Genomic DNA, 25077 nt, shown 5'->3' on the forward strand with positions numbered 1-25077 from the left:
CCATGCAGGAGAGGAATGGGGGCCTCCTGAAAGGGGAGCTGGGGGCATTTCTTACAGAGTTGGCGCTCATGCTGGGGGATTCTGAGGGAAGAGCAGCCCGCTCTGAGTTGGGTGCTGCCCTGAGTTGGGGCAGTGTAGGAGCTGGGCGCCTCGGCAATCTTTGGGGAGGTAGGAGGGAGGAACGGAGTGGGTCTGGGGGGAGTCACTAGTAAAAAAGCTGCAATTGCACAAAAGGGACTGTTGGTTCTTTTGCAGCCGTTGATGTGGCCTTGGGAGAAACATTGTTTTCTGTCTACTTTGTTACTGTCTGGTTTCAGTTGGCTACCTCGTGGTCTAATTATCAGTGGGATGCACTTTCACTCTCAAGGTAGATACTGTAGAAAAGCAGATTTGAGGGCTTATGGAAACCTGTCTGGAAGCTCAGGATTTATTTATTTTTTTACGGTTATTGTTTTTCTTTTTTAAATCTTTATTGTTGAAAGTATTACATGTGTCCCCCTTTTCACTGCATTGCCCCCCTCCAGCCTACCCCCCTCCCCAGACTCTCACCACCCTTTTGTCGGTGTCCATGGGTTATGCATGTAATCATACAAGGTCTTTGGTTGATCACCACCCACCCACCCTCCGCACTCTGTTCCATGCTACCATGTCTCTGGATCCCACTCCATTCATCAGTTAAGAAACTCCGGACTTAATCTGCAGCATCTGAGTGGGCATTAAAGCGGTAATAGGATGGGAAACATTTTTAACCTTGATAGTTTTAAATATGACTTAGAATTTGGACACCTTTTGTTCATTATCTATTAAGTATTAACTGCGTCGTGAAGCACAGTGATCAGGGTTTTACATGAACTCATTTAATTTTCTCAACCGCCTCTGGGGTAGGTATTGTAAAAATATTTGTTTAAACTTAAAGGTAAGTTAACCTGCTCAAAGACAAGAGCTAGGAATAGGAATTGCTGTGTTTACTAGGTAAACTCAGGGATCCCCACGCTTGTTTTATAATCCTCACAGCAACCTTATGAGGTAGCGCCTATTATTATCCCCTTTGAGAGATGGGGAGAAAATGGGTACCTAGCACAATTCCTACAGCTAGTGATTGGAAGAGCCGGTAAGTGGGAAAGTGAATTTAAGCAGATCGCAAATCCCCGCTCCCTCCTCTCCTTTCCACTGAACCGGCTTCTGCTAGGAAGCACCCCCCTGGGCCAGCCCCTTGAAATTAGGACTCCGGTTCCCCAAGTGGGAGCCTGGGGGCAGTAGGGGGTGGGGTCCACCTGGCCGGTCCCGGGCCCCGCCCCCGGGGGCGGGGCTGGGCGATCCACCAATCAGAGGGCGCGGGGGCGGGCCGCGGGCGCCCCGGCTCGGGCCCGCAGTTGGAGCGGCGAGAGCGCTCGGAGACGCGACGCGGTGCCCAGGGGAGCGAGCCAGCGCCCCAATCTCCTTCCTCTCCCTTCCCGTCGCCTCGCCGCCTTCACCTCCCCGCAGCCGGACCGGAACTATGTGATCCGGAAGTTCCGGTGCCATTGCTGTGTGGGATAAACAGTAATGGCGGAGGCTGCAGCTCCCGGAACAACAGCCAAACCATCAGGAGCAGGAGCGGCGGCGGCGGCGGCGGCGGCCTCCCCCACCCCTATCCCCGCAGCCACCTCGCCGTCCGCGGGGGCGGGGGGCGGGGGAGGCGGCGGCGGCGGCGGCGGCTGGACCAAACAGGTCACCTGCAGGTGAGACGTTGCGCGGCGCCGGTGCAGGGAGGGCGGGCGGAGGAGCGGGGCGGCCGGCGTCTCGCTGTCCCCGCGGTTGTCGCCGCCGCTGCCTCCCCGCCCGCGCTGCGTCAACCCCCGCCCGCCGCCCTCCGGAGCGAGAGGTAGGGTGGCTCCTCCCTTCATTGTCGCCGGTCCCCGCGGGCTCCGGCCCCGCAGGCGCGGGAGGAACGGACGGCTGCAGCCGCCGGGGTCCTGCCTCCCCGGGAGCGCCGCCACCGCCGCGGTTGCCGGCGAGGTGGCCCCGCCGGCGGCCGCCCTGTCATCGGATTGTAACGTCCGCCCGCGTCCCTGCCCCCGCCCCCGCCCCCGCCCCCGCCCTGCCCGCAGAAGTAGCTTTTGTTATTTCTTCTTTGTACGTGTGTTTGCCGAGGCTGGCGGTTCCGAGCTTTGTCTGGTGCCGGGCCGGGTCGGAATCCTCCTCCGCCCTACGTTTCGCGCGAGCTGCCATTCATTCCCCTCCCGGGGCGAAATGTTTCTCTTTGAAATCCACGCATCTGTCCGTGGACGGGAGTCCAAGACCTCCTCCAGCCCGGGGGACGGGTTTTGTTTTGGTTTGGTGTGTCAGATGGAAGTGTTGTTGTTTTTTGTTTTTTCTTTTAAGGGGGTAGTGGATGGCTCTTATCGGAACGTGTATACGCCTGTTAAACACTGTCAAGTTGTCGCATATAACATATATATATAAGGTTACAGCATTTCATTGATGTGATGCTTGGGTTTTAAAAATGTGATCGTGGTCGGTAGGAGTAGAGGCTTTCATTTGCAAAAATCCATCCGAATTGCCGGTTTCATCTGTGTGAGATGATACGCAAAGATATTCCCAATACACAGAACTCACTGTTCTTGTACTAACAGCGAGATTGAAGCCCTGCCAGTCTTTGATATGATGCATTTAAAGGCATAGATGATAAGCTTAATTACCTTTAAGTAACAGGATGGAGGAAGCATCAAGGCTGTTTTAGGTAGACCTTAAGAAAGGAATTAAGTGCAGTGTCCCCAAAATGATAATTTAAGAATTCCCATCCATGTAAACTTATGTGCTGCAGTTGATTGATATGTTCTAGTTGAATCTTCAAAAAAAATTAAAGTGCTAGTGGAACTTTGTCTTCCTGAGTTTCCCAGCCATTCACCTTGCAGCCCCAATCTACAATGAATTTAATCTCTCTTGAAGATGTGACTTCTTTAAGGACTCGCATTTCTCGCACCATCTGCAAGCTAAATAGTCTAGAAAACCTCTCACCAACCTGACATATGTACTTAACCTCCATATCCTGCTGTGTCTGTAACTGGAGCCCAACTTGACATCTCTGCAGAGAATTCATTGTCACTCCCTCTACTTTACTTTCCCCGAAGTCAGATGCTTTTTCCTTTTCTGGTTCTCTTTTTCTATTGTAGTTCCTCACCAGTAACATCAGAATTCAAAACACGGCTTACCAACTGATTCTTCTTCTTTGCCTGCATTTAGGGTCTTTGAGTTAATGAAATATCCTAGATTGTTCCCAGACCAGTGGTGTTTCTTTGCCCATGAAACAATTGATGTATGTATTAAATAAATTTACTTATCTAAGCAATCTAATATGGGGGGGGGGAAGAAAACACTATACAGGCTTAGATGTGCAGGGTTTTGGTTTTTATTTTTACATAAACCTGTCAATAGCTTGCTAGACAGTTATCTGAAAAAATGTTCAGGTTAGTTGATTGATATGTCTTGTTTGACATTGTTTTCGGTTATTTTGGGTACCAACATGATCTACTCTTTACAAAAAACTTGAACAGAGGAGTATCGTGATATTTTCATTCTAGACTTGAGCTCTGAAAGCAAGGCTCTATTTCATTATCCTATTTGTAGGGTATCTGGCATATTCAGTAATAACTTGATGTTGATAAATCCACACCTAAAATTACCCACTTCAATATGGACTAGTAATGTTCCTTGCTTTCATTAAAAATCAAAACAAACAAAAAGCTTGTGAATTAGCAAAGACAAAGGACTTAAATGGGACATATGTCTTTCTAGGACCACCTCATTCAGTTATTCAGTGAATAAACATTAGTGCCTACAATGAGAGTGGGCTAGATGTTAAAGGGAATACAGAAATGCATTGTTTTATGAATAAATACACTTGATCTTAGCCAAAAGCTCAAGAAACGATAACACTGTATTATAAATAGTTGCAGTGTACTTGATAGCTAAAACTCCTTTGAATTCAAGATAGTGATTGTTCTAGTGTTTGTATCTATTTCTCCCTCATTCCTAGGATTTTGGCTTTCTTCACCTAAGCAGGGGTCGGCAAACTTATTAATCAATAGTACAAAGATTGAATTTCTTTTGAGAGCAAAGTTTTTACATTTAAAAAATATATATATATATATATTATTGATTTTTTTTTTTACAGAGAGGAAGAGAAAGGGATAGAGAGTTGGAAACATCGATGAGAAAGAATTTGCACACCCCCTACTGGGGATGTGCCGGCAACCAAGATACATGCCCTTGACCGGAATCGAACCTGGAACCTTTTAGTCTGCAGGCCGATGCTCTTTCCACTGAGCCAAACCGGTTTCGGCGAGAACCAAGTTTTTTAAACTTAAGCTTCTTCTAATGCCACTTCTTCAAAACAGACTCACCCAGGCCGTGGTATTTTGTGGAAGAGCCACACCCAAAGAGCTGCATGTGGCTTGAGAGCCGCAGTTTGCCGACCATTGGAGTTTACTGTGCTTAGAAGTTAGCAGTTGTTTGGAGGATGGATATTTGTCTTTAATTGCTCAGGATCTCTCAAAATATTCCTTGTGTTTTATTTCTGCAGCTTTAGAAAATCCTAGGTATATCTTTCTCAAGGAACTGTATTATGCTGCCCCCACCAGGCCGTTTTTTCATCTTTTATTGGAGGAATTTTATGAAATAGAAATGCTGTCACTTCTTAGTTTCCTTGGGGGTTCAAAAATTAGTAAAGAAACATGTAACTTGCAAATTCTAGTTGTAAATGAGGTTAGTATAGCTTAAAAATGAAGGAAAATTTTCAGGTCTTTAAGTGCTGTCATATCTATAGTTGAAATTCATTACAACTCTAGGGTTTTGTTTGTTTGTTTTGAAGGAATAGTATTTGAAGAAGCTCTCCAGCCTAGGGAAATTTAATTGGCTACTGTCACTATGATTCATCATGACACCTAGCTCTCCTCTACTGGGGCATCAGCTGAATTTGAATGGTATCTTTTAGGGAAACAAACGTATTATGTGTATAGGTACTGAGGAGATATAAGCAGAATAAAGCATGGTTCTTAACCACCAGAAATTTACAAACTAGTTTGAGAAACAGGGTACATTAAAATACCAAAATGAGAAATATAACAGCAGATGAAGTGATTAAATTCCAAATTAATTGATCTGTAATTTTCTATAAATTCCCAAAGAGATTGTCAGATTGTTATGATGCTAAGGAACTGTGAGCATGCCAATATATATTGATCATGCTTAGGCTTCCACGAGGTAGGTCAGGGGATTCCAGGCAGTGGCATGTCTTTATTACCCGACAATGTCTGCTTGGAGTCACAGAATCTTCCAGGTGGAAGGAACTGCAGAAATCTATGGCTTAGAAATCTGCACCTCCGGGAAAGACAAGCTCGGTCTGGGCAGGGGCATCAGGTGAATTTTAATGGTGACATTTTTATTGGTTCGGTTGTAGGGAGGAATTCTTGGTAGTGGGTTGCCTTTTCCTTTTTGTTACCTGTTATAACTTACACTATTATGCCAGTCTCTTAGGTTTACACAGAGATAGGTTGGCAAGAAGGGATTTCACCGTGAGAAATGTCGATAATTCTGGGTATACCAACAGTGTTGGTACCACTGCAAGCAAAACACAAGAACCTAAAACCCAGACCACACATACCAAATAAATGTGAAATAATGCTTGGTGCACATTGGGCCCTGACTAATTAGGGCTTGTATTCTAGTGTTTCTGTTGATTCTGCAGTATCAGGTGACTTTGTGCTGCTTGAATTCCTTCAGTGATGTTCACTATGGACCTCAGGAACTTCTATTGCCGGGAGATTCTATTTCTCAATCCAATCTATTTGTTGACTTATTTTTTACTCTTTTATTTTGAATTATAGAGAAGTTTCCACCCCTTATGGATATCAAAAAGTAATATTGGCCAAAACCGGTTTGGCTCAGTGGATAGAGCACTGGCCTGTGGACTGAAAGGTCCCATGTTCGATTCTGGTCAAGGGCATGTACCTTGGTTGTGGGCACATCCCAATTGGTGGTGTGCAGGAGGCAGCTGATTGATGTATCTCTTTCATGGATGTTTCTAACTCTATCTCCCTTCCTCTCTGTAAAAAAATCAATAAAATATATATTTTTAAAAAGCAATATTGCTGTATTTGTTGCAAAAGTGTGAAGGTGGAGTGTCATGCTGAACATTAAGATGCAGGTATTATGGAGTTGAGGTCCTTGAAGCAAGTGATTGAAGAAACAAGGTTAAGTAAGGTCAGCAGCTGTCCTGTAGTGAATCCTAGGTGACTTAATTTGACATAAAGAAGAGCATCATAAACCTCAGTGCAACAATGCACTGAATTGGGACCATGGCAGAATAGGATTTAAGAACAAACCTGAAATTCCAATTATTGTGCCTGAGATTTAGGAGCTACTGCCCAGCTTAATCTCTAGCCTTAAAAACACACGCATCTCTGACCTTAAACTGACCCCAAATAAATAGTGAAGGTATAGGCACTCTTGTCTTATTTAGAATGTAAGAGCAAAAGTGTTCCCACTGGGGATGGGACAGAAAGCGACTGTATTCAAACAGTGACACTGTTTCTAATGAATAACTTATTTTCAACTGTGGATACTTTTATAGAAACTCAGAAGCATGATTACTCCCTGGTATTGATTACTATGTAGCTATCATTTACTTGCTTAGTAGTTTTGTTAAGTTTTAATCTCTTCACTTAATGCAGTTAGAAATTACCTATTGGATCCAGCCTGTGTGGCTCATGGGTTGAGGGTCGATCTATGAACTAGAAGGTCAGGGTTTAATTCCAGGTCAGGGCATATGCGTGGGTTGCAAGCTCGATCCCCAGTGTGAGGCGTGCAGGAGCAGCTGATCAACAATTCTCTCATCACTGATGTCCTGTCTCTCCCTCTCCCTTCCTGTCTGAAATCAGTAAAAATATATTTTAAAAAATTATCTGTTGATATAGGGTAGCTCAAATTTAGGTGGTATGGCTCTCAAACAGTTTTAAAGCCTGCACAAAGTAGCCCCGAGGTTGAGAGAAAGTTCAAACCCAAGTTTGATTATGTTAAGTATAATTTGGCCTACCATGTTTTATTTTGTTATGGATTTGCAGTCCTAGGGCATTTAAGGATCTTAATAAATTCTTTCCACCAGAATGATATTCTTTCTTTCCATGTTATCTGCTGTGAAGATAACATGCAGGAAATTGCTATGTAACCTTTCACGTTTTAATTGGGGAGAGCCTTAAGTCAATGAGAATTTATTTCCTGTGTATCGTTCCAAATCAGTGGGCAAAGTGGAATGTGCTTACTGATATTCTACCTAGACCCAGGAAATGGGCACTTTCTCCTTTACTCTTACCAGCGGTGGGGAGGTGTGGCCTGCCAAAACTAAACCTTCATAGCCCTGCTCAAGAGAAAGACTAAAAGAAGAAAAACTAATGCTGGTGAGTCAGTGATGGGATGATGAGGGTGGTGTGTTTTTTGGTTCTACTCACTTTTGGATTAAAATAAAACCCTTATTGCTTCCCTGATCCACGAGTCATTTAGAGAAATGCAGGTTGCTGCTTGCCTTAGCCCCCTTTTACCCCAGTTATAGATTAAGTCTGAGGTGAAGTCTCAAAATGTGCATTTCTAGCAAACCTCCACGAGCTGCTGGCGCTGCTGGGCCTGATCCCCTTAGGAACCACTGGGGCATGCCCTGCCACTGAGATGGAAACTGCTAGTTCAGTACACTCACTCTAAGGCACAGGGAGATCCGTCTGCTAAACGAGGACATAACAATGATTTTCTTTGTCCCTACCTTTGCAGCAAGTGTTGCTTATATTGTTACATGTGGCTTTTAAATAATTAAAACAGTTTCTTGAAGTGAAGCAAACAGTCTGACCTGGTCCAGTCTTCACTGTTTCTTGCTTTTTTCTTCCATCACCATTTATCCCTCTGTACCCTCTTCCACCTCCACCCATTCCCCCCTCCCCAATTACCACACTGTTTATTGCTTTTTTTTTTTTTAAACATTTGCCTTGATTCCTGAGTATTTATTTATTTTAAAATATACTTTTGATTTTTTACAGAGAGGAAGAGAGGGGGATAGAGAGAGAAACATCTATCAGCTGCCTCTTGCACACCCCCTACTGGGGATGTGCTGGTAACCAAGGTACATGCCCTTGACCAGAATCAACTCGAGACCTTTCAGTCTGCAAGCCGATGCTCTATCCACTGAGCCAAACCAGCCTGTTTATTGCTTTTATTTTACTTTTCTTTCTCTTTCAAATTTAATAAATCTTTATTGCTCAGATTATTACAATTGTTTCCCCCACCCCTTCCAATAGCTCCCTTCCACCAGGTTCCCACCCTCTGCCCTTACCCCTCACCCCCATTGTCCTCATCCATAGGTGTAAGATTTTATTTTATTATTTATTTATTTTTTAATTTTTTAAAATATATTTTTATTGAGTTTTTACAGAGAGGGAGAAGGATAGAGAACTAGAAACATCGATGAGAGAGAAACATTGACCAGCTGCCTCCTGCACACCCCCCACTGGGGATGTGCCCACAACCAATGTACATGCCCTTGATCAGAATCGAACCCAGGACCCTTCAGTCCGCAGGCCAACGCTCTATCCACTGAGCCAAACTGGTCTTGGCCATAGGTGTAACCTTTTAATCCAGTCTCTTCCTGCACCCCCCACACCCTTTCCCCCTGATAATTACCAATCCACTCTCTTTCTTTGCCCCTGATTCTATTAATATTCACCAGTTTGTTCAGTTCCTCAGATTTTTAATTCACTTATTTTTAGATTCACTTGATATATATGTACTTGTTGATCATAATTCTTACCTTTTTTCTTCTTCCTCTTCTTAAAGAATACCTCCTTCTCCATGTCTCTCTCTCTCTCTTTCTCTCTCTCTCCCTCTCCCTCTCCCTCTCCCTCTCCCTCTCCCTCTCCCTCTCCCTCTCCCTCTCCTTCTCCCTTCTTCCCTTCTACTTGCCCTCCCCTCCTCCTCTTCCTCTCTTTTCCTCTCTCTCTCAAATCAATAAGTAAAATAAATTTTAAAGAAAACGTAGGTAATTAAATCTCAGATATTTCTCATGGCATTGTTTCCAGCATTTCATATAATACTGGTTTGGTGGTGACGACTCCTTTAGCTTTTTTTTTTTTTTTTTATCTGAAGCTCTTTATCTGCCCTTCAATCCTGAATGATAACTTTGCTGGGTAGAATAATCTTTGTTGTAGTTCTCACTATTCATCACTTTGAATATTTCTTGCCACTCCCATCTGGCCTGCTCAATAGTTTCTGTTGAGAAATTAGCTGATAGGGTGCTCCCTTATAGGTAACAAACTGCTTTTCTCTTGCTGCTTGTAAGATTCTCTCTTTGTCTTTTGCCCTTGGTATTTTAATTATGATGCGGCTTGGTGTGATCCTCTTTGGATTCCTTTTGTTTGGGGTTCTGTGCTCTTCCAAGACTTGTAAGTCTATTCTTTCACCAGTTGGGGAAGTTTTCAGTCATTATTCAAATAGGTTTTCAGTATTTTGCACTCTTTTTCTGGCACCCCCATAATTCTGATGTTGGTACACTTGAAGTTGTCCCAGAGGCTCCTTACACTATCTTCAAGTTTTTGGATTCCCTTCTTGCTTCTCCAGAGGAGTGTCCTTTGCCTCTTTGTATTCCAAATCTTTGACTTGATTCTTGTGTTCCTGTAGTCTGCTGTTGGATCTCTGTATAATATTTTTTTATTTCAGCCAGGGTATGTTTAATTTCTAGTTGGTCCTTTTTCATATACTCGAGGGTCTCGTTAAATTTATTGGCCTTTTCTAGGGAATTCTTGAAAAACCTAATAGCCGTGGTTTTGAACTCTATATCCAGTCTTTTGTTCTCCATTTCTCTTGTTTGAGATCTGTTTCCTTTTCTCGGCATTTTCGCTGTTTCACTCCTTGTTTTGGAAGGGTGGCTTTGTGTGTTTGGTGGCCTAGATCAGTGTTTTTCAACCTTTTTTGGGCAAAGGGACACTTGTTTCGTGAAAAAAATCACGAGGCACACCACCATTAGAAAATGTTAAAAAATTTAACTCTGTGCCTACATTGACTATATATAAAGTAATTCTCTTGAATAGGAATCAAATAAACACAAAGAAAGTATTTTATAATTACTTTATTATGAAATATTAAGTAAACAAAATAGTGAAAAATTATAAAATTCTTGTCTTGTCTGCACCTACGGCACACCAGGCAACATCTTGTGGCACACTAGTGTGCCGCGGAACAGCGGTTGAAAAACGCTGGCCTAGATGGCCCGGTGGGTCAGCATCCCCAGTTACCTGAGGTGGACACTCTTGGTGCTCCCCTTTGTGGACTGCGCGTATAGCCTTGTTATAGTTAAGTCGTGATTGTTGGTATCACTGGGAGGAATTGATCTCCAGGCCAATTGAATGTATCAGCTGTGTCTACTCCGGGATACCTTCTGTATTGGAGACAGTCTTATAGGATCAGACTTGCAAAATTGTAAAAGCCTCTGAGCAGACAGTCTTGGCTTCCCGGCAGCCCTGACCCTGCCTGCTGCGGCTCCCAGCTCTTCTGAGTCTCCTAGTCTGAGTCTCCGGGTGCCTTTCTCTACAGTCCAGATTCCACCCGATTGAGCCTGGGTCCACGGGGTTTCGGACAGGGTTGGGGTGGAAGTGGGGTTCAGTGCAGCCAGGGGCTTCCTTTACCCTCTAGTCAGCCAGGCATTTGGCCGCCCTTCCTCTCTGCACACGAGCGTCTCTCTGCCTCGGCGCTTTGTGGGTCCCAGCCCGATCCGTGAGCCTCTCCTTTCTGGTTGTAGATTTCCCACTCACCAGCTTTCCTGTGTGTTTGGATGATGTCCATTCTGACTTTAGTTGTTTTGAAATTGTGCCAGGCAGCAGCTTAGGTGCTTACTTAGGCCGCCATCTTGGTTTCCCTCCTTGTTTATTGCTTTTAATATTAGATTTTTATTTTAGCAGATAGAACTGCCATTATGGCTAAAGTTAGTGAAAAACAAGAATGTACCCACTGGGATTATAACATGAGAACAGTGGTCACACTTAACCTGGAAAGATAAATTGACAATCTCAAAGTTTAAATTTAAACTTTGTGTCTATTAAGCAGCCTTCCTGTGGTATCTCAGTGGATAATTTTATGATCATAGTCTAGTTCTACTTTGTTCATTTTACGTGTTTGTGTAGAATATAAACATGGATATAGGATTAGTGTACAGTACTAGTGTATTGCTGGTGGAATGCGTTGGTCATGAATTCTTTGAGTATTGGCTCCACTTTGTCTAATCCAGCTTTGTGGTTCCTTGTCTCACAGGTATTTCATGCACGGGGTTTGTAAGGAAGGAGATAACTGTCGCTACTCGCATGACCTCTCTGACAGTCCATACGGTGTGCTGTGCAAGTATTTTCAGCGAGGGTACTGTATTTACGGAGACCGCTGCAGGTAAGAATTTGCTCACAAATCAGTTGTGTTCAATGGTGGATTGGAAAAAGTTAGTAAAGTACATAATCCCCATAGCATTGTAATTTAGAGTTAAAATAATGCTTTGAAAAGGACTTCTTAGGAATGTTAATGCAATGATGGAAATCTCTCACTTGGAAGGAATATTAATACCTTTATTTTTTATATTTTTATTGATTTCAGAGAGGAAGTGAAAGAGCTAGAGAGAGAAACATCAATGATGAGAGAATCATTGATTGGCTGCCTCCTGCACATCCCCTACTAGGGAGGGATCAAACACTCTATCTAGGCATGTGCCCTTGGCTGGAATGGAATCTGAGACCCTTTAAGTCCGCAAGCAGTCCGCAAGCCAACACTATTTACTGAGCCAAACTGGCTAGGGCTATTATACATTTAAAAAATGAATTTGTAATACAATTCTAAGTTTAGTTAATGCCTGAGGAGCAGCTTCTGCAAATGTAGGTATAGGAAGTGGTGAAGGTATGTTTGTGTATGACGTTTCCTCTTTAAACCAAGAATGAAGTGCATATTGGACCAAGCGGGACTGCTTTCATGAAGTTCTCTATGGTGAGAACTGGTTTCACCATTGGAAAAGTGTATTAGGTTGCTAGTTAAAAGGGATTGTCATCCCAACCAAATTTCCCTAAACCTGTCCCCATTGCAGCTCCCAAGAATAATTATAAGCTAAGATTTAGGGAAAGTTATTCAAGAATATCTTTAGTATCTAATTCTGGATGTTAGAGAACCAACAGGGATTAATTAATTTCTATTGTTCATTGAATTGGTACTATAATCCTGTTAAGTTACATTTCAGTAATGGTGCGTTCTGCTTCAGAATTGGGTAGAGCTTTCTTTATATTCCCATTTCAGAAAATATCTAGGTGTGTGAATATGTTATTTATTAATGCTACACAAATTGTCCCAGAATCTAGCAGATTAAAAACAACTACCAGTTTCTGGGGGTCTGTGGTTCTAGCCCAGACTCTCAGATTTGTATAAAGATTTGGGGCAGGGCTGTCATAATCTGGTCTTAACAGGGGCTGGAGGATCACCTTTCCGGTGACTGCTAGTGGGAACCTTTTCCTAGGGTTCCTGTGGTGCCCTCCCGCTTGGTGGCTGGCTCTCCCAGAGCAGGGGTTCAAGAGAGCGCCGGGACACCGCCACAATGGCTTCTATGACCTAGTCTCAGAAGCCCTCACTGGTGCTTCCACTCTGTTCTGTTTGCTACAAGCAGGTCACTGAGTCCAGCCCGGGTTCAAGAGGAGGTTGGGCTCCACCTTTGGAAGGGCGGAGTATGGTAAGACAGATTGGCAGTGTCATAGCTGATTTTAATAGTAGTATCCCTGTTAGATAAGACTTGTGTCAGCTGCTCGGTTCAAATGCTTAAAGTTCAAAAGACTAAGACATTATTGATGGGTAACACATTAAGGTTAGGTCATCCCACATGTTTTCTTAGGAAATTTAGCAAGAATAGAGGGGGGGAAAGGTCCTTTCATGTGAGTGGGAGCTTAGAAGTGGAACTCCTGATGTGTGAGAGTAGCAGTCAATAACTTGCCCTAGTTTTTTTTTCATTGCAATATTACTGGAAAGGAGAAAGTGGCACAGTGATTCTCTCCTCAGAAAATCCCAGAATGCCCTTAGTTTTCTTTATATTAAGGCTATAGCTCCCTCTTTGGGGCACGATGCTGATTTGAACTGTGTGTAGAGCCCTTGTGAATAAAGTAGAAGGAGTTGGGGAAACCTGTGTACTGGGGTGCTGCCTGAAAGGGGAGTTTGGTGATATCGTGTGGACCGGCCGATGGGAGTGATTATTACAAGCTGGATTATAGATGAGGCAAGGAGGGAGCCCTAGGGAGGGTCTGGTTCCATGACTGCCTGTTTTTTGTTGTTAAAATTATGCTTAGGGACTTAAATCTACTTTTCACTTTTACTCTCTAGGAATCTTTTTTTCCAACTTCACCAATGCCCAGGGATATAAAATAATGTAACTCCTCATCCAGGGGATAGTTTATAGTGAAAGGTAGTATCCTAGTTCTAGCAGTTCAGAAGTGGCACCACGTCAGTGTTACACAGTGGTGGTGCTGTTATCTAGTGAGGCCAGGTCCTCGCTGCCCAGGCTTGTAGTCTGCATCTTTCCTCCCCATCAACTAAATCCTTTAAAGCTCCAAGTCATTGTTCCTAAACACCCCCCAGGAGAGAGGCAGTATTGCCTTGGTTGACAGCTGCTTTGGGAGGGGTTTTGCCCTCTGGACCTATTAAATCCCATACATTAAAATCTTTACAGGCAGACACCAGACCTGGGAGTGATTGGGAGTAGCGAGTTGCAAGCCAACCTAGAGAAAAGTTTCTTGCTCAGAGCTAGAGGAAACATGGATTAAATGTCCTTAGGTAGAAATTGATTGTATGTATCAAAGTTTTCTTGGGAGAAGGTGAAAGAAAAACTCCTATTTGTTTTACTGTTAGCTTTAATTCATCACTTAACACTGTGACTAAAAAGATCAGTGGTTCTGTGATAATCCATTAAATAATAACTAGAACAAAACTGCTCTCACGGACTGTGAATCTAATAGATGGGAGAATCCTCTTAAGCAGGGGTTGGCAGCCTCACTCCACAGGGCTAGAGAAGAAATATTTCTGGTTCTGCAGGCCATAAGGGTCTCTAGCACAAAAGCAGCCATGGATAATATATATAAGCTGATATATTAGGACTAGAGTGAAACTTTATTTTGAGATATTGAAATGTGAATTTCATGTAATTTTGTGTGCCATCAAATGATCTTTTTTTCAACCATTTAAAGATGATGTAACCATTGTTAGCTGTGGTTGGATTCTGCCTGAGAGCCTAGTTGACCGGTCCTGCTCTTAAGGAAGTCCATGTTTCACCAAACCACTTATTTTTTTTAAGAGTTTTATTTTATTTTATTGATTTTTATTATTTATTTATTTATTTATTTATTTATTTATTTATTTACAGAGAGAAAGGGAGAGAGATAGAGAGCTAGAAATGTCAATGAGAGAGAAACATCGACCAGTTGCCTCTTGCACATCTACTGGGGATGTGCCTGCAACCAATGTACATGCCCTTGACCAGAATCGAACCCGGGACCTTTCAGTCCGCAGATGGACATTCTACCACCGAACCAAACCGGTTTCAGCACCAAACCACTTTTATATATATATATATATATAATTGATTTTAGAGAGGAAGGGAGAGAGAGAGATAGAAACACCAATGAGAGAGATCACTGATTGTCTGCCTCCTGCACGCCCCCTACTGGGGATCGATTCTGAAACCCAGGCATGTGCCCTTGGCCGGAATGGAACCTGGGACCCTTCAGTCCATAGGCTGGCGCTGTATCCATTGAGCCAAACCAGCGAGGGCCCAAACTACTTTTTAAATTACATTTATTGGGGTGACTTTGGTTAATAACAAGTTTCAGGGGTACACTTTTATAACACATCCTCTGTAAATTGTACTGTGTGCTCAATACCAGTCTAGTCTCCATCCCCTTAACTTTTTGGTAAGCATCTTTCAGAATTGTAGCCTTGGCTTTTACTCTTTTTTCCTTGCTTTATCTTTACAAATCTTGACTCAGAAACACATTTTATTTAGCTCTATACTGCACTAAGGAAATAACTCTCCCTAAAAAGGTAGACTTTTTGAGAACATATTTTTGTTGGTGGTGGTGTTTTTTAGAACATATGCTTCTTAATGTCTTTTTTTTTTTAATATATATATATTTTTTTTATTGATTTTTTTTTTTTTTTTTTTTTTTTTTTTTTTTTACAGAGAGGAAGGGAGAGAGCTAGAGAGCTAGAAACATTGATGAGAGAGAAACATTGACCAGCTGCCTCCTGCACACCCCCGACCGGGGATGTGCCCACAACCAATGTACATGCCCCTGACCAGAATCGAACCTGGGACCTTTCAGTCAGTCCGCAGACCGATACTCTGCCACTGAGCCAAACTAGTTTCGGCTGCTTCTTAATGTCTTAATATAAATTTAAATACAGTGTTTTCTCCTCAATGTAATCCCTTAGAATAATGTTGCTTTTGTTTGATATACATTTCTTTTCCAGAGAAACTCTTAATTTAAAAGGTTAATGTTCAAAATTTTCATTTTAGCAGGGACCTTGTTTTATTCACATTTGACTCCTCAGTAGATGGTACATGGCTATAATTAAGTGTTGATTAAAAAAAAAGTAGCCCAGTATATTTATCTCAAATTTTTAGTCTGGTTCTTTTTTCCTTTTTAGTCTGGTCTTAAAACAGATTCTTCTCTATACCCATAGAAAATTGTAGACTATTTGAAAGCAAGAGAATTTATGTACAGATGTGAACTTTCTAGTTAATACTCTTTGCTTTGAAAAATTTACTATACTTTGTTGATTCATTGATAAATTTGCCTTAAAACCAAAATATTTGCAGTTTGATAATCTAATGACTGTTGAGTCATATACCCTAAAATCCTTAAAATGAATATGGCAAAGGAGAAAGAACTAAAATATGGGTGTATATCTGTTTCTAAGACCCTTTATGCATTTATATATTGATTTTAGAGAAGAGAGAGAGAGAAACATCAATGATGGCTGCCTCCTGCACGCCACTTACTGGGGATCAAGCCTGCAACCTGGCAGTGCCCTGACCAGGAATCTTGCGGTTCATAGATCGATTCTCAATCACTGAGCAAAACTGGTTGGGCTATGCATCTTTTTTATTAAAAATTTTAAATTTGATTTTAGAGAGAGAGAAGCTGATTTGATGTTTTATGTATTTATGCCTTTATTGGTAGATTCTTGTATGTGTCCTCACTGGAGATTGAACCCACAACCATGGTGTATCAGGATGGCACTCTAACCAGCTGAGCTACCTGGCCAGGGCTGTTTCTGCATCTTGACATTTAATTCCCAAAGCCCTGAAGCCTTTCTCCGAGGAGGGGGGCATTTTAAATTAAAGCCTGCCTTCTTTACAAAGCCCAGGTCCTCTTCTAACTTCAAGACTGTGAAAATAAAATGTTTTCTGCTATCCTCTTTCAAGTTGGGATTACTTAATCTGAAAAGTGAGGATTTGGGGCTAGATTTCCAAGGTTTTAAAACAACCAGAGCAGTGCTTCTGATAGTGGAAATGTGCTATGTATAGCTTTGGAACACTTGAAAATGTGGCTAGTGCATGGACCAAGGAAGTGCGTTTTAAATTTCATTTAAGAATAAGTAGCTAGCCGAACCCAGTTTGGCTCAGTGGTAGAGCCTCGGCCTGCGGACCGAGGGGTCCCAGGTTCAATTCCGGTCAGGAGCATGTACATTGGTTGCGGGCACATCCCCGGTGGGGGTTGTGCAGGAGGCAACTGGTCGATGTATCTCTCTTATCGATGTTTCTAGCTCTGTCTCTCTCCCTTCCTCTCTGTGAAAAATCAATAAAATATATTAAAAAAAAAAAAAAGAATAAGTAGCTAGATTTGGCCAATGGTTGCCATTTTGTGAAAAACAGCTTACGATTTACATGAGACCTAGCATATCACTTATTTGACCATTTCATCGTCTACATTAGGGGTGTCGAACTCAATCAGAGAAGGGGCCAAAATCTAAAATCCAGCCTAAATCGCGGGCCGAATGGTTTACTGAACAGTCATAAACTGACAATGTCATAAACTGACAGTGGAGTGCAGTGATGACAGCGCGGTGCGGGCCACATTGCAAGGCCTGGCGGGCTGGATTTGGCCCGCGGGCCTTGTGTTTGACACATGTGGTCTACATCATTTCTAAAATGAATACTTCTTTCACGAGTTTTGAGGAGGCAGTAAGATGATAAAAGCATATTCATGACAGCTCCTTCTTCTCAGTTGGCATGATTCCAGGCTATGTAATAAAATGTATTGGCTTTTGTAGCTGATAGCAGGAAACTCAAAATGATTTGTTCTACAAAGCAAAATAGGAATATGAAATTTTAAGATAATATAAGGATAAAAACAACTCGGCAATTGTTTGCTATAAGCTAAAAGATAGTCTTTAGTTGGATTTTACTTATTTTTTAAATGTAAACGTTTAAATGTAAACACATGACCCATGTTTAGTATTGCCAATTAAGTAATTGAAGAACTACTTGGTACATAGCGTAAGTTATAACAGTGGATTTTAATAATGGGAGCATTTTAATTTATGTGTTGGTAAAATGGGTTCCATATTTCCACTTGTTGAATTTGAGTGCCAGCCTTGCTTTGATGAATCAGTCTGTTTTGGCCACACAGGCCAACATTTTTTGTCCCTTATCTGTGACCTTGTTCTGCAGTGCGGAACCTGGGCCCGCAGTGGGAGCATCACGTGGGTGCAGAAGAGGTGTCTGCCTTTGAACATTTTCCCAGATGATCCATGTGCACAGCAGTTTACAAAGGATCAGGGAATAGATATCCCATCTAGAGGGTTCTGCTGGTACTTTGACTACTGACTTTTAATTTTATTTATTTTTTCTTCTTCTTTTAGATACGAACATAGCAAACCATTGAAACAGGAAGAAGCAACTGCTATAGATCCAACTGCAAAACCATCCCTTGCTGCTTCCTCAAGCCTCTCACCAGTAGTTGGACCGATTGTTGAAATGAATACGGGCGAGGCTGAGTCAAGAAATTCAAACTTTGCAACTGTAGGAGCAGGTTCAGAAGACTGGGTGAATGCCATTGAGTTTGTTCCTGGGCAGCCCTACTGTGGCCGTAGTGAGTATTTTGAAGAATAAAAACAGGTCAGAGGGCTAGAAAGTAGTGCATCAAATTTACTGAGTTTCACAACCTTCTGGTTGTCAGTCTTCACATGCAGCCTAATCCTAAATCTAAATCAGATGACCTGAAACTGACAGATGGAGTGAAAGGAACTTGACGATCCCAATAGTATTAGATTTAGAATGTTGAAAAACCGAAGCCTCCTTTTATCAGTACAGCTGCACAAAAGATACATAAAGAGCTCCCCACCCCCCTTTTATCAGCCTAATCTCAGAAATATCAGCATTAGGGGGAAAAATTCATTTCTTCCAAGAGTAAGGAAATTAGTTCAGGAAATTGTTCTGGAGTTTAATGACCCTTCTTTTCAGCAAGGCCCTAGTTTACCCGCCTGATCCGTGTTGGACCTTTACCACTCCCTTTCAGCTGCCCCTTCTTGCCCTGAAGCACCCCTGCAGGGCTCAGGGACCAAGGAAGAGCCTGAGAAGGAGCCGGCGGCAGTGGACACGAAGCAGCAGCTCTGTCCCTATGCAGCCGTGGGAGAGTGCCGCTACGGGGAGAACTGCGTGTATCTCCACGGGGACTCCTGTGACATGTGCGGCCTGCAGGTCCTGCACCCGGTGGACGCTGCCCAGAGGTCACAGCACATAAAAGTAAGTTTCTAGGACGACAATGTATTTCCCTATTCACAGCATTGCCTGTTTGTTTGGTTGGCTTCAGAGAAACGCTTGGTGAATTGAAATATTGGTCAGTAGGGATATTTTCCTTCCTGGGCTTTTTGAATGTTTTATCAATAAATAAGATCCTGCCAGAACCGGTTTGCCTCAGTGGATAGAGCGTCGGCCTGCAGACTGAGGGGTCCCAGGTTTGATTCCGGTCAAGGGCATGTACATTGGTTGCGGGCACCTCCCCGGTAGGGGGTGTGCAGGAGGCAGCTAGTTGATGTTTCTCTCTCATTGATGTTTCTCTCTATCCCTCTTCCTCTCTGTAAAAAAAAAAAAAAAAATCAATAAAATATATATATATATATATATATATATACACACACACACATATATATATATATATATATATATATATATATATATATATATATATATATTTTTTTTTTAAAGAAAAGAAAAGAAATAAGATCCTGCCCTGGCTGGTTTGGGTCAATGGATAGAACATCAGCCTGTGGACTGAAGGGTCCCAGGTTCAATTCTGGCCAAGGGCACATGCCTGGGTTGTGGGCTTGGTCCCCAGTGAGGGGGGCAGGGACGACATGTAGAAGGTAGCCAATCAATGATTCTCTCTCATAAGTGATGTTTCTATATCTCTCTCTCCCTCTTCCTCCTTTAAAATCAATAAAATATATTTAGAAAAAAAAAAGAAATAAGGCCCTCACATTAAGATATTTCTTTTTCTCTATCGGGCTGCCTTCTGCATAGCGGCCTTCTCCCCCCAGCGGGGGGGCTGCCCCCCGCGGGCCCCCCTCCCCCCCCAATGGAGATAGCAACCTGGGTGTGTGCCCTGACTGGGTATCAAACTGGTGACCTCTCCATGCACAGAACGACAGCCCAACCAACTGAGCCACACTGGCTATGGCTAATTGTACATTTTAAATGAGCATATTATCTGGTATGTGAATTATATCTCAGTAAAGCTGTTTTGTTTTTATATATATATATTTTATTGATTTTTATTTTATTTTTATTTTTTTTTACAGAGAGGAAGGAAGAGAGATAGAGAGTTAGAAACATCAATGAGAGAGAAACATCAACCAGGTGTCTCCTGCACACTCCCTACTGGGGATGTGCCCACAACCAAGAAGGTACATGCCCTTGACTGGAATCAAACCTGGGACCTTTCAATCTGCAGGCCGAAGCTCAATCCACTGAGCCAAACCGGTTTCGGCAGTAAAGCTGTTTTTATGTGTAAATTATGTGCCTGGCACAGAATTGTCACCTAATGAACGTTAGTTTCATTCACCCTGTTTTGTGACAGATTATAATTTAGGGCCCTAATCCCAATTGCATTTTCCATCTAGAAATGAGAAAGTCAACAAACTTAGCATGAAAATGGCCTTTAATGAAGGTAACAAACAGGGGTTGACTTGCAGGATTGAGAAAATTGTATAATTTTTCAGTTCCTGAAGTTAAGTCCTTATTGTGCGACTTTTCTAGTAATGTCACATCCCAAAATGCCAGTGTACCTGTACTCACTTGTGAACTAACAAAGCTGCTGCGAAATTGGGGACACTAACTCTTAAGTTGACTATGTGGCTCTCTGAACACCACTCATTAACTGTCCAGGTGAAGTCTTTGTCATCCAGTGCCTGATGACACGTCTCTCTCCACTCTCTCTAGTCTTGCATCGAGGCCCATGAGAAGGACATGGAGCTGTCGTTTGCCGTCCAGCGCAGCAAGGACAAGGTGTGTGGCATCTGCATGGAGGTGGTCTACGAGAAAGCCAACCCCGGTGAGCGCCGCTTCGGGATCCTCTCCAACTGCAGCCACACCTACTGCCTCAAGTGCATTCGCAAGTGGAGGAGCGCTAAGCAATTTGAGAGCAAGATCATAAAGTGAGACTCCTCCCCAATCTTCGTTTGTGCTTTCTATTTTGGGGAAGAATTTAGTGTCTTGTGCCAACTTTCAAGCAGATGGACCGCATTTAGATGCATGCATTTTATCTTGAGACGGGGGTATTCTTTGGATTGGGGTTTCTTGTTTGTATTTCCGCTAGCTTCTAGGTTAGTTGGTCTACTTTTATTTGAACGAGGAAACCCGATGTAACAGTAGAATCTTTTTCTGAGGAGATTGTTTAACGGATTAGCCCCTTTAGGCTCAGTGAACCAGCTTCCCTAGCTCTGATTGTATGTTTCCTGGCGTTTTACACTTTCTTATTTCATCCATTAAGCTAGCCAATAATCTACCATCCTTTAAGATTGTTCTCATAACTGAACAAAAACAGCATAACTTAAACAGAGCAAAGTTGCAAGAAATAAATTTATTTAAACGAAAGAAAAAGGAGTCTGTGTGAAATGTCTTCTTTTGTTACTTATTTTAACCTAAGTTCTGTGTTTTCTTTTTGCTAATAACTGGCTAGCCAGTGAGCTGCATTTGTAAAGGAGCTTGTCTTGCCTCAAGGGAGAGGGTCAGTTGTGTGAGTGTTGGGGGACCCTTTCAGGAGATGCCCACTGAGGTGGATGGACCTTAAGTCTTTAAACCTGGAGGTGACCCACCGGGGTGTGTCCTTAGAGTGGGCCTGTGGAGGGGAATTTGCACTGCAGCCTGTTCATTGTTTCCCAGGTCCTGCCCAGAATGCCGAATCACATCTAACTTTGTCATTCCAAGTGAGTACTGGGTGGAGGAGAAAGAAGAGAAGCAGAAACTCATTCAGAAATACAAGGAGGCAATGAGGTATGAGCACTCAGCCTTTTCTTCAGCCAAGATCCCCGTGGAGCTTGGGTTCGCTTTGAAAAGAACAGGCTGCGTTACACACTCCTACCTCCTTCCTGCCCTTCCTTTTGCTCCCAGGGCAGTTTGTTTTGTCGTCCCAGTAACACCCGTTACATGTCCTGCCACAGCACAGCCCTTGGGGTGTGTGCCGAGGGACTGTGTTACCATGAAGTCTGTGCTTCTGGTAACTAAAGCCCCATCTTCCTGAATCCATGTTCTTCTCCTGTATTCTTGGGGTGGTGGGGGCTTTCTAGAGGTTTTCTCTGCTGGATCTGCCCTGGTAGAGCTGTTAAATTTTAGTTACACTTGGACAGAGTATCTGTCTCTAGCTAATGTTTCACGCTTTAGCACACACACCTTTAAGGACACAGCTGGGGAGGGCGGTAAACTGACATACCGGTTCCGTCCCGAGCTGTTTAGAGAAACCCCGGATATGGGTTGCAAACAGGCCTGAAATCCACTGTGAATAAGGGTTGCGATATTTTCCTTTCCAGCAACAAGGCGTGCAGGTATTTTGATGAAGGACGTGGGAGCTGCCCATTTGGAGGGAACTGTTTTTACAAGCATGCGTACCCCGATGGCCGTAGAGAGGAGCCACAGAGGCAGAAAGTGGGAACATCAAGCAGATACCGGGTAATTCTCGCTTTTCTTAAAGAAGGGAAAATACCACCATCTCAGTTGAGTCCTGCACAGATTGGGGGAAGGGAAGGAGAAAGTTAACACTCAGGTCTGGGAGTGAAACTAGAGTATTAAAGCAGGAGAACCAACCTCAGGAAACTGGGAGGGGCATGAGAGGAAGAGCTAGAATGCTTAAAACTCTAGCCTAAACCTGTGCATCCTGTAACCAGAGGGGAGGAACTGGTAAAGTGGATCCCTAAGTGGTGACAAGTTGGGTTCGCCATGCCCTCTGGTGTACTGGACGTTTTGCCTTAGAAAGGAGAGGATAGAAGATGCCACCCGACAGTGCCACCCCTATCATGGCCTTGTTTCTTACAGGCCCAACGAAGGAACCACTTCTGGGAGCTCATTGAGGAAAGAGAGAACAGCAGCCCCTTTGACGATGAAGAAGAGGTGGTCACCTTTGAGCTGGGCGAGATGTTGCTTATGCTTTTGGCTGCAGGTGGGGACGACGAGCTGACAGACTCTGAAGACGAGTGGGACTTGTTTCACGATGAGCTGGAAGACTTTTATGACTTGGACCTATAGCAGCTTTGCGTGGCGTGTGAACTGGTCTGCTGAGCCCAGTGGCTGTCCCCTGTGGTGGTGTGGCAGTGCCCGTGTCTCCTAGGCAGGCCTAGCAACTCCAGGTGCTGTCGTGAAACTTCGTACCCAGGGCCTGTCTTCTTACTCCCTCACCTTTCCCCACGGAGTATGTTGTTTCCTCTGGTTAAAAGTTACAAAAATAAACCTTAAAGTTAGTTTTTTGTAACATGAACTTAACTGTCAGACAGTTAGTGTAGGTTTGTTGCGTCATCTGTTTTCAACCAGATTCACAGTTGGAGGGTGTTCATGGACGGGCCGCACTCATTCTGAGGACCCGGGTTCCAAAGCCACAGCCTTGGCCCTGCTCTGGGGTCCAAGAAGAGGTGATGGGTGAAGGATCTGAACTGTGGCAAGTAGCCTGTGCTACAGACCTAGAAGGCGGATACTTGAGGTTTCTGCTGAAATCTGCACATCTGTGTTTTTGTATGTTCCCTACCCTGTGCACTTGTTCTGTGGTTTTGGTCTCTTGATAATTGCACACAAGTAATAACTACTGGATAACCATAACCAGGTGCGAATGTGTGGAGATTTTTACTGTTTAATATGACAGGAAGATTCTAAAAGAATGATTTATTGGCATAAACGAAATGCAGAATTGAGGTTGACTCCCAAGAGCTGGTAGACTTGGCATGTGTGAGTGCGAGTGTGTGGTAAGCCTTGCCTCCCTGCATAGGTGCAGTGTTCTTAGCCTTAGTGGCTTAGTGGTTCAGCCTAATGTGGCAGCTAGATCTTACAGGACAAAGCAGTACGTTGGTAGCTGTTACTAGAGCAGTGCTAGCTTTGTCTATATGAATAAATGGGCTTAGCCATAGAGGGTACAACTATCTGGTTATCCCATAACTTATCACAAAACGGGGTTGTGGATACACAGTTGTATTTAATGCTTAATAAGCTCTTACCCTCCAGTTCAGGCACCTTTTGGCAAACCTTTGTCCTCGCTTGAGGGGTTTTGTTGTGAGGTTTTTGTGTTTTTGTGGGTATGTGCCACATTCCATCCCTGTACTTTGCAGGTAGACAGATGTGATTCAAAACTGTGTTCTAAGGTGTTTCTTGTAGTGGAGTCACTGGTTTGCAGTAATGAGTTATGCTTTCCCACTCGAGGGGGGGCGGGGTGGGGTTGGTAATTCACAAGACAAGCTAAATTGTTAGAATTCCTTGATCGGAAAATTTAGCTTGAACTTTGTTGCTGTTTCCTGAAAATAACTTGGAGATCCTCCCGAGTTGTCCCATCGACTGCTTTTGATTCCTTGGATCCCACCCGTACTTTCACTTTAAGAAAAAAACAAGTCGTTGTTACAGAGGTCTCTGTATTTTACAGCTGCCCTTTTGTAAGAAGCACTTTCCCAAATAAAACAATAAAAAACCCTAAGTTGTCTTTCTGTCTTGTATTAATGAGCTGTTTGGAATATTGTTTATTTCTTTTCACTGACTCTTTGATCAGCTCATCAGTGAGAAGTTTCTGTGGATACAGTGATCCCTATCTTGAGACATCTACCCCGCTGACGGATGTGTGAGAGGTAAACCTTACCAACAGGATCATCAAACTAGTCTGTATTTTAGAATTTGTAAGATTAGTTGTTAGGCCACCACAGGCACTGCCATACATATGCTTTTACTTGAACCTGCCTCATTCCTGCAAATAACAGGTAGGTCCCATGCGCTGCCTAATTCTATTCTGAAATTTTATTAATAAAATACCTTTTTGGCATTTTTAGTTTTGATGACTAAGAATTTATGTTATTGAAAATGTTGCCACATCTAAGAGTTTTATATATTGGCTTATTGTAGCCATAGTAACATCTGTGGCTCCCCCGCCCCCGAAATGCCAGAAGTCCACCCTAAGCTGCTACTGCCAGGCTATGGACCATGTGGCCCCAGAGATGCTGTGAGCCTGAGCAGGAGTGGGGGAAGAGGAGAGACAGGCTTTTTGGTGTCCAGAAAGCAGGGAGAGACCCCGCAGGAGCCGCTCTGTGAGCATAGCTGAGTCTGGGGAGAAGGGTCTAGGCAAGATGAGAGCTCCTGGCCTTTCCGTAGGTTTGTTTGGAGCAGCTCCTTTGTGTCTTAGAAACAGCAGTGGAAGCTCATGTTTGAGCCAATTCATAATGGGTGTTGCTCCCCTGTCACCGTGACTTCAGTGTGGTTGCCAATTGCAAAAAGGGTTGGAGGACCAACAGTGATGGGTGGAACTTCAAACTTTA

The 25077-nt window shown here is 43.3% G+C and overlaps 1 protein-coding gene across 5 annotated transcripts; it reads left to right on the forward strand.

The window, feature by feature from the left end:
• Nucleotides 1-1344: 1344 nt before the first annotated feature.
• On the forward strand, nucleotides 1345-24248 carry MKRN1 (makorin ring finger protein 1). 5 transcript variants are annotated; one of them, XM_084896761.1, is made up of 9 exons: nucleotides 1345-1721; nucleotides 11323-11451; nucleotides 17947-18176; nucleotides 18624-18829; nucleotides 19885-19989; nucleotides 20525-20739; nucleotides 21467-21577; nucleotides 22111-22249; nucleotides 22613-24248. In XM_084896761.1, the coding sequence occupies exons 1-9, from the start codon at nucleotides 1546-1548 to the stop codon at nucleotides 22820-22822; spliced, it is 1521 nt and encodes a 506-aa protein (XP_084752887.1). In that variant the 5' UTR covers nucleotides 1345-1545; the 3' UTR covers nucleotides 22823-24248. The 5 variants fall into 5 exon arrangements, with proteins under 5 accessions (XP_084752887.1, XP_084752886.1, XP_084752890.1 ...); XM_084896760.1 differs by having other exon boundaries at nucleotides 1346-1721; nucleotides 18603-18829; XM_084896764.1 differs by lacking the exon at nucleotides 19885-19989 and having other exon boundaries at nucleotides 1346-1721; nucleotides 18603-18829; nucleotides 21467-21510.
• Nucleotides 24249-25077: the final 829 nt, after the last annotated feature.

This window comes from Pipistrellus hanaki, assembly GCF_964339955.1.
Source record: "Pipistrellus hanaki genome assembly, chromosome: 10".
NCBI lineage: Eukaryota > Metazoa > Chordata > Mammalia > Chiroptera > Vespertilionidae > Pipistrellus > Pipistrellus hanaki.

What these genes read in the sequence shown, in the direction of transcription:
- MKRN1 (XM_084896760.1), top strand. Translation starts at nt 1,546, where the DNA reads ATGGCGGAGGCTGCAGCTCCCGGAACAACAGCCAAACCATCAGGAGCA. An exon ending in ATGTGCCCACAACCAAGAAG is followed by an intron (nt 19,990 to 20,524) that starts GTACATGCCCTT and finishes CACTCTCTCTAG; the next exon opens with TCTTGCATCGAGGCCCATGA. An exon ending in GAACATCAAGCAGATACCGG is followed by an intron (nt 22,250 to 22,612) that starts GTAATTCTCGCT and finishes TGTTTCTTACAG; the next exon opens with GCCCAACGAAGGAACCACTT.